The sequence below is a fragment of the Aquila chrysaetos genome, chromosome 13, assembly GCF_900496995.4.
Source record: "Aquila chrysaetos chrysaetos chromosome 13, bAquChr1.4, whole genome shotgun sequence".
In the NCBI taxonomy this organism is placed as follows: domain Eukaryota; kingdom Metazoa; phylum Chordata; class Aves; order Accipitriformes; family Accipitridae; genus Aquila; species Aquila chrysaetos.
In genome coordinates, this window is record NC_044016.1 from 23,590,496 (window position 1) to 23,605,319 (window position 14,824).

At 37.1% G+C, this 14,824-nt stretch overlaps 1 protein-coding gene across 4 annotated transcripts in view; it reads left to right on the top strand.

Annotated features, from left to right (window-relative positions):
- The window catches only part of STRN (striatin), a 73,818-nt gene that overhangs the window by 44,610 nt on the left and 14,384 nt on the right, over window positions 1-14,824 (top strand). For 2 of the 4 annotated variants that reach the window (XM_030035037.2, XM_030035038.2), the window contains exons 8-15: window positions 180-290; window positions 2,604-2,690; window positions 3,244-3,387; window positions 6,053-6,189; window positions 10,744-10,919; window positions 11,929-11,976; window positions 12,666-12,787; window positions 13,630-13,797. In XM_030035037.2, the coding sequence (XP_029890897.1) occupies window positions 180-290; window positions 2,604-2,690; window positions 3,244-3,387; window positions 6,053-6,189; window positions 10,744-10,919; window positions 11,929-11,976; window positions 12,666-12,787; window positions 13,630-13,797 (993 nt within the window). The remainder of the gene's footprint in view (window positions 1-179; window positions 291-2,603; window positions 2,691-3,243; window positions 3,388-6,052; window positions 6,190-10,743; window positions 10,920-11,928; window positions 11,977-12,665; window positions 12,788-13,629; window positions 13,798-14,824) is intronic. The other 2 variants (XM_030035039.2, XM_030035040.2) reach the window with 2 other exon arrangements.

Genomic DNA, 14,824 nt, shown 5'->3' on the forward strand with positions numbered 1-14,824 from the left:
TTCTGAGCAGTAGAAGTGGAATGTGAGTAGCAGTTTTACAGCTTTCACAAGCTTGGTGCTATTTCTGTCTGTTTAAAATAAAAGACAAATGCCGTTGACAGCAGCTGTTACCTCCTTCAGTGGAGATCACTTGGTGACGTTATTGAAAAAGGATGTTTCATTTGTTTTACTTTGTTTAGAAAAGGAAGACCAGTGTCTCATGCCTGAAGCCTGGAATGTCGACCAGGGAGTAATAACCAAACTCAAGGAACAATACAAAAAGGAGCGCAAGGGGAAAAAGGGGGTGAAGAGTAAGTGGAAAACATTGCACCTTAAAATCATAAATCTCACATCTTTCACACCCTTAATTCTATCTCTCTTTCAATGTTTTCCTAAAATTACTTACTCTTTTACTTTGCTGCTCCTGACTGCTTTCCTGTTCACCAGTTCTCAGGGGTTGAAATTAATGACAGTCAATCAAGTTACCTGATAAATAGGTGGATTAGATATAACTTCTTCCAACCAGGTGTTGGATTAATTAAAAATTCTTGCTTTGAGCATGGATTATACTTCTGTTATTCAGAAACTTAAATTGTAAAAGGCATTGGTTTAATACTTCACGCTTTAATATAGAAGACTTCAGAACCCTTTCTTAGCTGGAAACATGCCAGTTTCACAGGAAGAGTTAAAGTCTGGTATGTAAATAAAAAAAAGCAAACAGAAACTGTCTTGAGTATCCTATTAGATGACAGAGGGAGAAAACAGGTTAATTTCTACCCCTGTTTATACTTAACATTCACAACATGAAAATCATGCTGTCATCGTAATTTGTTATGCAGGGCTCGAAATAGGAAGCAACTCTGACCATCAGTTTATTTGTAAATCACAGGATTTATTTATTGACTTTCATCCCTGTGGGACTAGCTTTTTAAAATGTTGGGTATTGTTATCCAAACAAAAAGACTGTGATCAGTATCTGAGATACAGTTTCTAGCCCTGTATTGTATTTTTTGTTATATTTCTTGAAATACAAATCTATTTTGTAAAATTGATGTTTTTTGATAAGTAAGCTTTAAAACTTTTTGAACTCAGATGAAGTGTTTAAAATGAAACACTGTATTCACAGCTATATTTCAAACGTCTAGCCATATTGAGAATTCATATGTGAATGATGTAAACTAATAATACTGCATGTAGCCCAGTAAGAAATTTGAGGGATGTTTCTCTCTTTGTGGGAAGATGCTTATGAATACCAAGAAAATTCTCACTTCTGAAGAGACATGCGTAACGACGCAAAAGGCGTCAGATCCTCGCATCATTGAGGCTGACTTGTTTTACTTTTTGTATTGATACTGTGATAAGCTGCTGCTCAGCAGTTGGTTATGTTGCTGAAATTATGCTATCAAATACACAAACTAAACCACTTTTTTTTCTTTTTGATGAAAAAAAGTAAATTGTTACCATACTTGAAATTTCTCAAGTGATATTTTTGTCATCTTTGGAATCATTTAAGTTACTGGAAATAAATTGCAAGTCTGACAAGAAGCTGAGCTGGCCAACTAAAGTGTTCACGATTCACAAAATTGACTCTAAATTTCTTTATAGTTAAGATGGAGAGGGCATACCAATATATGACTTCAGTGAAATTGATTTTTGTAACTTGTCTGTTATTTTTAAAATACACAGACGTTCTGTGTAGTTCAGGGTAAATAGTTGTAGGGTTAACTTAGCAGAAATTATTTAATCAAACTGTTGAAATTATATTCTTGAACAGCTGTTGAGTGCTTTTTTATTTTTTATAATAAAACTTAATATTTAATTGTTAATATAGACATATATATTACTGGAACATGTTTTATATATTTATGAGAAAAATTCCTGATCTAAGGCAGCACTTGGACATCTAGTGCTCCTTCACGAAGATAACTACTGCTCAGTACACTTACAGTACCTTTTGGATTGATTTGATTGGTTTGATCTTGGGATACCAAATGGTTTACTGCAGTACAGAAATTAAGCATCTTTCCATGGACAAACCATCGTTGGAAGGGCATCAATGCAGAAAAATCAGGAAGAATCACAGCGTGTTTTCAGCTATTCATGATATTGCACATAGTGAAGAAGAGTGTGAGGAAGGAAGTCCAGGGAAAAAGAAGGGACTAAATATCTTGACATTAAATTGTACAAAGTTTGTTTCTATGACTTTAATCTCATCATAAATGGTGCTTAGACACGGAACTGCTATTAAGTAAAATATTGTTTTTATAAATCAGATATTACAGTAAAACAATCTTGCAAAATCCTACCTACTGTTTTCCTGAATCAAGTAATATTTTCGTGACAGACAAGTTAAATACAATTTAGTTTATTATCAGTCATTATGTTAGGGTGGACAAAGTAGAGTTTGCAACTGCATTAGTAAACTATGATTTTGCAAGGCTGTAGTAAACACTCCTGTGAAGTAATAATAGAATCATAGAATGGTTTTATGAGAGAATACATATATTAGAGTACACTTCTGTGTTAAAGCTGCTTAAAAATAGCTGTATTATTTACTGGTCTAGGAAAAAACATAATGGACTATGGGTAAGACATTTTCCCATTCTTAATTAAACTTACAACAGGAAAAACTACCGAAGATATGTTTCAGCCTCAATCCTATATAAAACAGTCAAAACAGGGATGTGGGAAAATGATGGAGCAAAGCACAGGTAAGTGTCAAGAAGGGCATGGGTCTTCACCATACGTAGCTTCAGGAAGTAGGCCAGTGAATCCAGTTGCATTTATATTTTTTAATATAACTTTTTGGATTATATAGTTCACAATACTGCACTACTGCACAAATAAATTTAAAATAATCATGTTGTCATAAGAATATGCTGCACAAAGTACCTGATGCACAAAGTTTAAAATATTCACAAATGTCCGCTATTGTTTTGGAAAAGTAAATATTCTAATAATCAGTGTGACTCAGTTGGAGGCATTCTTCAGCATCCCATGCAAGCAGCAGTATGAGTTGATAAATGTGGGGAAAATTGTGCGTTCACAATTCTCAGTTGCTTCTATCACTTTCTTTTCAAGAAACTCATTTCATGCTGGATGATTAGTTACTGATGAAAATAGGTGCTCATTAGTTTTTCTGTGGTAACATTATAATGTAGGGTAGGATCCATTGTTGCATGTGCTGTCGTAGTATATCTGCTGTAAGTCGTGCCGTCATGAACTATGCATAAACCATTTAATTATTTTTTTTTTTCTGGTTAGGGCCCAACAGGTCAAAGCTGCAAGATATGCTTGCAAACTTGAGAGATGTTGATGATCTCCCTTCATTACAGCCATCTGTTGCACCTTCTTCTAGGCCCAGTAGCTCAAGGCTCATTGAACATGAGATAAACAGGACGGATGAAGGTAAGTATTAAAAATGTGCATACACCTTTGTAAAGGGTAGATGTTTATAGTTACTTCTGTTTAAAGATCATTCTCTAAGACTGTCCAAGCACTTTACAAATGCTGATTCAGCATTATGAGTTCTGTCTAAGTGTGATAAATGGCATTTCCATTCCTCCCCTCTGGTCACTATTAGTAAGGTCAAGACACCTACCTAGGTAAAGTCTTGGCTGAATACCGTTGAACATTTGGCACTTGGTGGATATGAGGATCTTAAGTCACTTGCTTTTGTTTGTACTCAGGCCTGGCAGTCAAGTGTGGAACATAAACTCTCAGGACATAAGAGCATCTATTTTCTCCCTATGAACATAATTATAAATGTATGTATATGTATACATATATACACACACATATATGTATGTGTTCTTTTTTTAAGTGCAAAGATACAAGCTCTGCAGGTAAACAAAAGGGACTAGGTATAGCTTTTAAATGCATGTGGTGATTGTGTAGTCAATCATACAGAACAACTTACAGCTTGCCAGTGTGTTAATTTCCATAATGTGTTCCAAAAATTAAAAAAAATTCTCATAGCAGCTAGTCCAAGTATGGAAAGCCACACATCTTTGCAATGAGGCATGTGGTTACTGTAGTGTTATGTCTGAAAGTTGCTAAGTCATCTATTTGATTCAGCATTTGAATTGTTATAATATGCAGCACAATAATAAATACATGAGGCTACATTAATTTGTGGAAGATCATATCATGCTCTTTATTTAAATGGTAAATATGTCTTTTGAAAAATGAGCCAAACACGGGTTTCACTTAGCAGTCTTTCAGTGAGCATGAAAAAGTAGGTCGGCCAAGTTATAATTAAGATGCATAAAAAGCCCCGGCGTGTGGCATAGTTACCAAAGATCTCAGTAGTTCTATTTCTTAAACGCTCAGTGATTTTCTTTATGAACGAAGGGGGTAACTTAGCAACACTTTGAGAAGTGGAGGAATTTTTTGTTGAATGTTTCCTTTCCAACTTTTCTCACATGTACTGAGAGCCGTATTAGCAGAGCTCTATTTTCATGTCCTTTCCAGAATGTGTTTTTTAATTCAGAGACTCAGATGGACTCTCACAAAAACAGAAGAGGACAGCTGATTGTTATCAGAGTTCAGTATTACAAAGTATTAGCTGTGTATTCCTTTATGAATCTGAGACTCTATGATATTTTTGGCATACAGGTTTTTTTTTTTATTCTAGTAACTTTTCAAATTAGATGTCCTATATGTATTGCTTGTTGAGTGGAATATTACATCCTAAGTTCAAAAGAGAGAAAAAGAGAATGGTAGTTTAGGCTTCAGGGTGAAGAAAGTAAGAGATGTTTGTGATTAAAAGGTAATAACTAAGAGACCTAATCAAATGGCAGAGCTTGAAAGGCTTTTATTTGGTTGTAAAAAGTAATAGAAAGCAAACAGGACACTCAATAGAGGTATGAGTGTGGAACGGAAAGAAGACAGGAAGATTAGCTTGCTTTACGCTGGGCGGACTGGAGGGGAGTTGAATAGCATCTGAATCTGATGCCTTTGGGACAAGAGGGAAGCAGCCTGAACAGATCAGGCTATTCATTGTAAACCATAGTTTGCTTGGTTTTAACTTAGTGTTGGTGCTGTTAGACTAAATAAGATGCTGAGAATGAGATGGTTTTTCCTTTCTACTCTCCCTGGTAGCAACAGTATTTGCCAAGGCTTGTATTTACAATGGCACTAAAAGGGGAAAAAATTGTAATTTACTGAAAAAACCCTTGTAATTTGAGACAAAAGGTGTATAAAATTGAATGAAGTCTCTTGTGTCCAGAAGATAACACATTTCCATCTATTCAGTCCCCCTTTTGTGATGTGTAGACTTGGAGAGCTATTGTACAGGGAAGTTGGTAAAGACACAGCTTCTTTTGAGTTGCAGCACTCGGTACAGAGTCTTATGTGGTATATGCGTGTGAACTGTACTCCTCTTAGCCTTTGATCCTGCCATTTCTAGTGAATCTGCCTATGGACGTGTTTATGTTACAGTGACTGGAGCTCCTATAGGCGTGCTATAGCAGCTGTGAACTAGTAAGTTTGGATACTGCTATAAAAACCTGGAATTCAGTGCTGACTAACCTGTTTGGTAGTTAAACTGATTTTACAAGTAGTGATGAATTGTCAGCTTCCAGTCATATTGCTAGATTGGAGTGCGTGTAAACTGCTTCATTGTAGACATGCTTTTGGATGTGTGTGGATATGGTTTTAGGAAGGAACAGTCCAGCTGCTCCCACCAGCTATTCTTATCTACATTTTTGCTACTTCTCCAGAGCCTATTTGCATATTTTATAGCTGAGTTGGGGAAGGGCCTGAGCTTTTCTGTGTTACTTTTGCATTATATATGGGCGAATGGTAGTGTACTCTTCCCTCCTGTGGCTAATTACGCTTACTGTCTTGAGACGTGCACACCTCAAGTGTAAGTATTATGTTCAGAGGATACTGTTTATTGGTAAGTACAGTGATTATCTTTAGAATGGCTATTTTTTATGTGTATCTTTATATTTTTTTGCCCTCGGCTACTTGGGAGACGTTTAGTATTTTGGAAGTGGAAACTATGCTTTTATTAATCAATGTTGTATAAACCTATGTTTCAGGATATTTTTGTTTTATTTTCTTGCAGTGGAAGCTTTAACATTCCCTCCTTCTTCAGGGAAATCTTTCATTATGGGAACAGATGAAGCCCTTGAAAATGAGCTGGGTCTTGGAGAACTGGCAGGCCTTACAGTAGCCAATGAGGCAGATTCACTGACTTATGATGTAAGTGGTTATTAATGGTAGCTCAAGGTCCTACTGTCTACTTGCTGAAGGCAGATGCAAGTTACATGTGTGTAGACTCAGCAGAAAACATTTTCTTGTTAAAATTATGCCGCCAGAGGATGTCACAAATTTTTGCTTGACATATCTGTTCTTCCCGTACACAGCAGCCTTTAAGTTCTCTGCAAGCCCCTCCTCTCATTTGCCTGCCATGCCATTCAAATAGTTGAAAGTAAATGTAATTAGTGATAGTGATACAGCTGGGTATTTGTAACCCCAGTGACACTGAGTGAAATTAGGAGTAGCATGGCCAGCGGACTGAGAGAAGTTAATGTCCCCTCTGCATGGGGTTGGTGAGGCCATACCTGTATGCAGTTTTGGGCCCTCCACTTCATGAGTGTTGTAGAGAAATTGGAGAGTCCACTAGCATGTGACTGATGAAGAGATGTTAAGGGAGCTGTCTTGTTCAGTTGTTGGGAGGCTAGGGGGTGCTTGAATAGCAGCCTACAGGTACTGGAAGGGTACTTACAAGGATGACAGAGCCAAGCTTCTCCATAGTGCCTGGTGTTAAAACAAGAGGAAACAGGAGCAAATTATGGCTCGGGAGGTTCCGGCTGGACATTAGGGGAGAAAGTGTTATGTAGTAGGTGGCACTGAAGCAAGTTGCCCAGAGAAACTGTGCAATCCCTCTCCCGGGTGATGTTCAAGACTTGTCTGGGGGAAAGCTGTGGCTTACATTACCTGGTGTGGGCAGTAGTCTCATTTCAAATTGGAAGCTGAACCAGAGACTTTCTAGGAGGTTCTTGTGGCCACCACTTCTGTGGCTATGCATATAGCCTACAGCTTCTTTCACTTTTTATGAAAAATCTTTCTTAAAATTGCTTCTTTGCAGTCATATGCAATTTTTGTCTGTATTTCTGCTTTCTTGAGAAAAGATACTTCAGGTATTACTTTAATCATTTGCGCCTTTGTGATCTGTCAACTTCAGATTAATCTTGCTATTGCGCTGCCCAGCTCTGTCAAGGTTAAGGGATTTCAGAGATGATTTTTTAGTATTGTGTGTTGGGGAGGAATCCTGCCCTTCAGTAAATCTGACTCTTAATTAATCACCACGTGGGATTTTACTATCACAAATCAAACCTGAGACTTCAGAAAAAACCTGCAGGTCCTTGCTTTCAAGTTCTACCCTTGTATGTACCTGTAAAGCAATAAATTAAATGGTCAACAAAAGTTTACACACATTTTGAGACTGACACTGCAGAGATGTGCTCTACTACTATAGCAAGTTTCTGAGCATGTGATGTGTTGTGAATCATCAGGATTGCGATGATATAGAACATCTCTGCTAAAATTCAGTATTTTAGCATTATCTTCTAATTTGGGCTCAGTTCTTAATTTTTTTGCTAATCTTCCCTAACTTTGTCTCCAAAAAGGGGTAAGATGGTGTACAAATTTCATTTCTTTTACAGTTACATCTAAAACTTAGATGCTGAATTTTTAAATTCAGAGGACTGACAAACCTAAACCATCCATACAAGATCTTAATGTTTCAGTGCTTGACTTCATTGTTCAAGTTTCCATATAAACTATTGAGTTTGTCCCTGTCTCCATATCCTGAGCTAACAGCTTTCATTTATGGAATCTCACATTTCTTTATCCACCCCTATCCTATTCTGTATGGTTGAGAATATTAACTTCTGTTTGTTCACTTCTCAAATGCCTTTATGAAGTCCTGTGATCAGGAATTCATAGTCATGCTTACGTCAACTCTTACCTTTTTCTAGTGCTGACAATTTAAAAAAAAAAAAAATTGTTTACAAAGCTCCTTGCTCTTGTCACTGTGCTCTTTATTGAAGCAAAAAGAAAGGCTAGTTTTTCCATTTCAAATTTCACTGGAAATTTAGCTTACAAATACTATAATCTGTTTTTATTTTGGACTACTTCATACCTTCTTCCAGCTGCCAAATGTGAATCAGGTAGGAGTAGTGGAAATTTAGTTGTTGTTTTTTTTTTAAGTGTCAATTTTGAATCATATGGAGAATGAAGTTGAAAGATTCATGTGAATTGGTCTTTAAACATATTTTCTCTCAAGAGTTGCAGACACTTTCCTATTTTCAGTCCCTTTCGTCCCACTGACATTTTTACTGGATTCTTTTTTTCTAAAACACGGCAGCATTAGACTACCTCATTTCATGGTTTAAGTTTTTTACATGTTGCTCTGTCTGTCAGTAAATTAGACTGGTTTTCACTGGGTAATGGAGATTATTAATTTATTACCTAAAAGAGAAAATTTTCCTTTTGTGGGTAAGTTCTTTAGAATATCTAACAAGATGAAATTTGCCAGATTGGTAGCCAATACTCTCTTAAGTTTTTCTTCCTTTACACATTGTTGTCTTAACAAATGTTCGCTTTGGTTGGTTCTGTTTTTTCCCTAGTGTTCTGGGTAGATTAAGAAGCTTCATAAAAATATTATAGACTGAGTACTGTATGTTATGTAGGAGTATCTGAACTACAGAATCATTACATTTAATACTATGTACTGACTTGAAGGTTTTGGACTTTGCAGTAGGCCCTTGCTTGATTTCCTGCAACTTTTAACAAGAGAAGTGTCCATAATCCTACTTGAATACAATTGCTGTTTCTGGAGTTTTCAAGTTGTCTGTATAGACACTAATATTACTATTAGTGGCAAATCCAGATCAGGTGCTAATTTGTGGTCTGAACCTCCTTCCTGCCCCCCGCCCCAAACTGCTTTTCAAGTCTCACTTACCTCACTGTTGTATTTTAGTGGGGAGAGAGAAAAGAAGGCTGGCTGCTGTGTTAGTAACCCAGCCTCTCACAGCTTGTGAGAGACTGGTGGGTGAAGAGGAGTGATGGTGGTGCAGACAGGCAGGCAGTGTGTCAGGGCTGGGATCTGTTCCCACCTCTGCTGCTGGTCTGCTGGCTGGGACTGCCCTCCATCTACTTCCCAATTTATAAGCTAATCATCTTGGACTCCTTTGGAAGAACATCTCTGAATGAATGAAAAGCAAATGGAGAATATTATCCTACCAGAACTGGCATGCACTCTTAGGCTGTCTGAGGTGTCTTTGTGGCTTTCATGGATGTGACACAGGACCTGTGCTGCTGTTATGGCAGCTGGAGGACAGGCAGGGTTCCCTCCATCACTTAAGCAGCATTAGATGCCTGTGTTGAGGCAACCAAATTCCTCTCCAGATATTTGTGGATACTCTGTACATCTCATACCCTTTTTGCTGAGACTTTCTTGGCCAATCTCCAGAAAATCTGCCAGAGCTGCTAACTTTGCAGTCCTGCCCCTCCTTGCACCAGCTCAAGCATTTGTCTGTTCCTTCGTTGAGCCAACTCAGCTCAGTACACTGGCAAAAAAACTGACTTGTCTTCCTGAGCAAGACAGTACATAATTACTAAGAAATATGATGAAACTAAACCTGCTGTTTGTTACAACTCCTTTCTCATTGTTTAAAATCTGTAGAACCTGTTAATTGGAGCATATTTTTATTACTAAATCCAGAAGTAACAAAGCTTAAGAAAAAGCACTTTTGTTCTTAAACCTTCCCCCCCGCCTCGCCCCACATTCCAGAATGAAATGTACGTTCTTGAAGTAGCTCAAAACAGTTGTCTCTTCTTTGCAGTTAATGATACTAAATCATTTGGAATTATCTGTAGCTTTCAACATAATGACATAATCAATATTTGAGTCACAATGGTTTGTTTTCCTGGTTTTCCATAACCGCCATCAGCAGTCATTATGGGAAGGTAAATTTAAATATGGCAGTGTTGACTGACAGAGTGATAAAAGTCTGTTCAGCATTTTATGTCAACATTTGTTCAGAAAGCAATGTTGAAGTAACTGTTATTTTTTTAAGGGCTTTCTGTTTGGATCTGCTAAAATGCATTTATTGCCAAATAATTATGTCTGTAAATATGATAGCTTATCGCTTGCCAGTTTTGGGGGGTTTCTTGTGGGTTTGTTTTTTTTTCTGGCAAGCTTTACTTGTCTTGCATTATTACAGAGCTTGTGTTGCCTTAGGTGAGTAAGTTAGGTTGTGTTCCTTTCTGTGCTGCTAGATGCTTCTCTATTTCTCTTAGATCTTTACTTCAGAGATGCCCTGTCAGTGGTACTTCGGATATTCAGGGACCACAGCTTGGTTGAGTCAGGCCGTGTTAATGAATGAGCCAGTAGGTATAGATCAAATTTCAAATACCAAACTAAGTTCACAGCAGTATCAGTCAAAGAGGTACTTTTCAGCTTTTACGTTGTGTAACTTGACAGACACATGGAGTATTTCAGATTTGCACACAATGCATTACTGTGGATGCAACATTACTGGTTGCTTTTGTGGCATACATCTGCCTTTGTTCTCATTTTGAATTGTCTGATCAGTGTTAAAGGGACTGTTGCTCAAGAGCAGGTTGTTATGAGAAGTGGGTGAGGTAATTTGACATCTTCTGAAAATGCCAAACTAAATTTCTGATTTGTTCCTTTCCTTGTGCCTTCCAGATTACTTACAATTTTGGCTTCTTTTTTTTTATTAGATAGCAAACAATAAGGATGCATTGAGAAAGACTTGGAACCCCAAATTCACATTAAGAAGTCACTTTGATGGAATAAGAGGTCTCGCTTTTCATCCGGTTGAACCAGTCTTAATAACAGCTTCAGAGGACCATACATTAAAAATGTGGAATTTACAAAAAACAGCCCCAGCAAAAAAGTAAGATTGTTTTGTTTTGTTTTGTTTCAAAAAACATTTTCATTCATGGAAAAAAAAAAAAATTGTAGATGCCACTTCACTGGATGGCCTTTGGAGTTAATGGAAATTGTTCCTTGAATTCAAGAGTAGGAAAACAAGCTCTTAGAGAAGAATGGGGATTTCTAAAGAGTGCCAGAAGAAATCCATGTCTGTTCGTGAATGTGTTTTGTTTGTGAAAATGAAAACCATTCACTTTTTTGTATTTTCTTTGTAGATAACATGGCAAATTAATTTACTAGTGAAAATATTTGAGTGTGGCCTGTTAGTGTGCTTGCATGTGTATATAAATGTATAAAAATGCATTTTTATATATATGTGTACACATATATGCGTATAGATGTGTATAGCTTTAAACTTTGACTGAGATGTTGCTAGGTTCCTTTGTACACTGTCTTTTGCATGTTGCTGGGGATTTGCAGAAATGAGAGCAAATTCATAGCGGGGCTGATATAGTAGAGGGAGTACATCATAGCTTTTAGGAGGACTGGGCAAAGCATGTGGTCTTCTCACAGTCTGTAATGAGCACTGGATTGGTAAAGTCCAGAGCAGCAGTTTTTGAAGTGGCTTGTAACTGTGCTACAGCATTGATATAAAACCAAGGTGTCATAAGCTCCTTTGCTCTGGGTAGGGATTTGGAACACTTAATGATATATTCCATGTGATACTGATGGCCCTCCACTCCTTCCCTACAACTGAAGTACCTACCTACTGGTTTGACTGGTGTGCGAGAGTTTGTGGCCTCTCTACCTTGAAGGTCTTTAAACAAAAAAACAAACCAACAAATCCTATCATATTTGGAAAGAATGCAAAGAATTCCTAGACATATGAAAAATCATGTTGGGAGAGAAGTTGTGGGGAAACACTTCAAAAGACGTAGCAGTGATTTTAAGAATTTAGCAATTCTGGCAAATTACGGTAAAGCATTGTGTAAGACCATATACATGCTAACATTTTCTTGTACTTCATTTAGGAGTGCTTCTCTTGATGTAGAGCCAATATATACCTTCAGAGCACATAAGTGAGTATTTCCTGAGAAACACTGTCATATTTTGAGAAATAGGTGATTTTTTAAACAGACGCAGAATCTTTTTAAAAAGTAATTTCCACCTTGTCAGAAAGTGATTGCTTGTGATGCTTTTAGTTCCCATGCTATTTAAAATATCTGCATATGCTCATCTCCTTTCTGCATAATTATTTATGTCTGGAGCTAGATACACCACAGCTGTAAAAAGAAAAACCTACAAATTATACAGTTCAAATTCAATTAGGTGTTCTGTTCATCATGGCAGCTTTTGCCTCTTTGTCAGATATATGCATCTGTAAAATGAAGCTGTTTGCAGTGAATTTAAATCTACTGAATTGATTTCATGAAAGAGCCTTAGATCTTTAAAAAAGGGAAAAAAGCTGTTTATGCAAAATAACAAAGCCTATAGTTTAAAAGCATGACACTTTTCACATTTCATGTGCATAATGATTAAATTGTCCTGATTGTAGTTACAGTACCAAATACTGTGGAGGTTTTTTTGTGGGAAGTGTTGTAGCATATGGTCTGACTATGCAGAATTTTTATTGCAGTCGTGCAGCAAGTGAATTGTATCTAACGGGGAAATTTGAAGATTCTATTGATTTTTTTTTTATTATTATTATTATTTTTTAAATAATGAAAATGTTAATAGTCAACATTTCTTTGTGGGGGGCTTCTTCCAGTGGACCAGTGCTCTGTGTGGTGATGAGCAGTAATGGTGAACAGTGTTACAGTGGGGGAACAGATGGCCTCATCCATGGCTGGAATACAACCAACCCAAACATCGATCCCTATGACTCTTACGGTACGTTGCTGTCACACACACCAGTGAAATGATACATTTAGTGACATTAATGTTATGTGGCTAAAATAGTAAAATTTGTAGGTAATGCTTCTTTGAGAATTTAAAAGAGAAAATTGAATGGCTTCAATTACTTTTAGTAAATTTTTATTTTAGTACTGATCCTGGTTCATGAGAAGATAGAATTTGTCAGTTTCTTTAAAAAGGCCTTGATCTCATCACAGTTTTGAGAAACAGCTAGGTTGAAAAAGTACAGGACTAAACCTGATACTTGGCAAGTACAGCAAATATGTATTTTTAACGTTCTTTTCTTCGACAAATCTCTGTGCAGCTGAGATAAAAAGAGGTTGTATAGTCTGAGACCAAAGTTGTTAATGTTGCCTGCAAACAGCTAAAAAGGCCCAGTTTGGTAAGATTTACCAGATCTGAATGGATGTCAGCCTTGTGTCTGTGTTTTAAAACATTTTTCACTTCTCATAGCTTGAGATGCGGTTGGCCTCAAAGCTGGCTTTTGGGAAAAAGGGACTGATGTTCCATTAATGTTTTTTTGAGAGTGAATTTTAAAATCAAAGTGTGTTTTTCAAACTTTGATACTGCCCCTTCTGCTGAGAAATTGTTTTGTTCCATTAGTTGTAAACTGCATAACTGAATGCCACATATGCTGATGAAATTCAAGCATCTTCATACAAGAATAATTGAGACTTCTGTATTGATATGACCTGATTGGTCTTGGTTGTTTTATGGACTGGCTTTTTAAGGTTGGTCCATAAACACAGACCAAGATACAACTATTGACTTAATTCAAATTTTGTTTTGAAATGTGTTTTCTTGTGTTTTGTTCGCAGATCCTTCAGTTCTAAGAGGTGCTTTTGTAGGCCATACAGATGCAGTATGGGGTCTGGTTTACAGTGGAGCACACCAGCGTTTGCTATCCTGTTCAGCAGACGGCACTATACGTCTATGGAAAGCTACAGAAATTGCTCCAGCTCTCAATATATTTAATGATAATCAAGGTACAGAAAATTGCCCTACCTTAAAGTGCATGAGCATCACTATTCAGATTGCCATAATTTTGGCTACTGAATAGAAATCTTTCTTGTTTGATTTGCTGGATTTTATATCGTTATGCATGTTTTTGGGAAGAGTAAATTTTGGATCCCTTCTCCTTTGATGCCAGCTGAATAGATACCTACACACAGGGGGACAGTCACATCTAAAAGCCAGCTGCTGCAGATGATCTGCTGATGTTACTAGAACCATGGAGTATAATGTATCAACTCTGTAGTTCAGATTCAAACTGAGTTTCCATTAGGCCCTTGCTTTTGGTTTGTCCAGAATAAAGAAACCCTTTCTTCCCCCAACAGAGGTTTGGAGTAACCAGTGCTTTGTCTCAGGCCCGTGTCATTGTACCTTCCAGATTATGTTCCTTGTGCCTCTAACACAGATATTCTAGTTGAATTTCTGAGTTTGTGCATTAACTAAATAGCAATAACCTAGTCATCCTAAACACTGCTACACAAAAATTAACTCCAGTTACTGAAATGTCATGCACAAATCAAAATCCTACCGTTTAGAGCATAATTGCTTGAAGTTGCTGTCTAAGCGCTCTAGAATGAGCCTGTTGACATTGCCAAACTCTCTTAGAGCTGATGGTCCTAAAGGCAACTCACGAACCAAGACAGTTCCTTGGCTCTTCAGAACAACTTTGAGGCAAAATAAACTTCGACATAACTGAACAGACTTACTGATTTACGGTGTAAAGCTGGTCGGATCTGCCATTACGTGTTAGTTAAAATAGACTGAGCAAAACAGAAATGTTTCATGTGTTTTAGTTCTTGCAGAACTATGTTTCCAAAGGTCTGCAGGGTTCTGTGAAAAACATAACTGGTTTGCTGCCAGCTTGCCTACCTGTCTACTTTGAAAACTTCCTGGTAGTGTTTTCTTTTTGTTTGGTTTTTTGTTTGTTTGTTTTGTTTTGATTTTTGTTTGGTTGGTTTTTAATTATTAAATTAAGGGAGGGGGAGGGGGAGTATTCTTGCC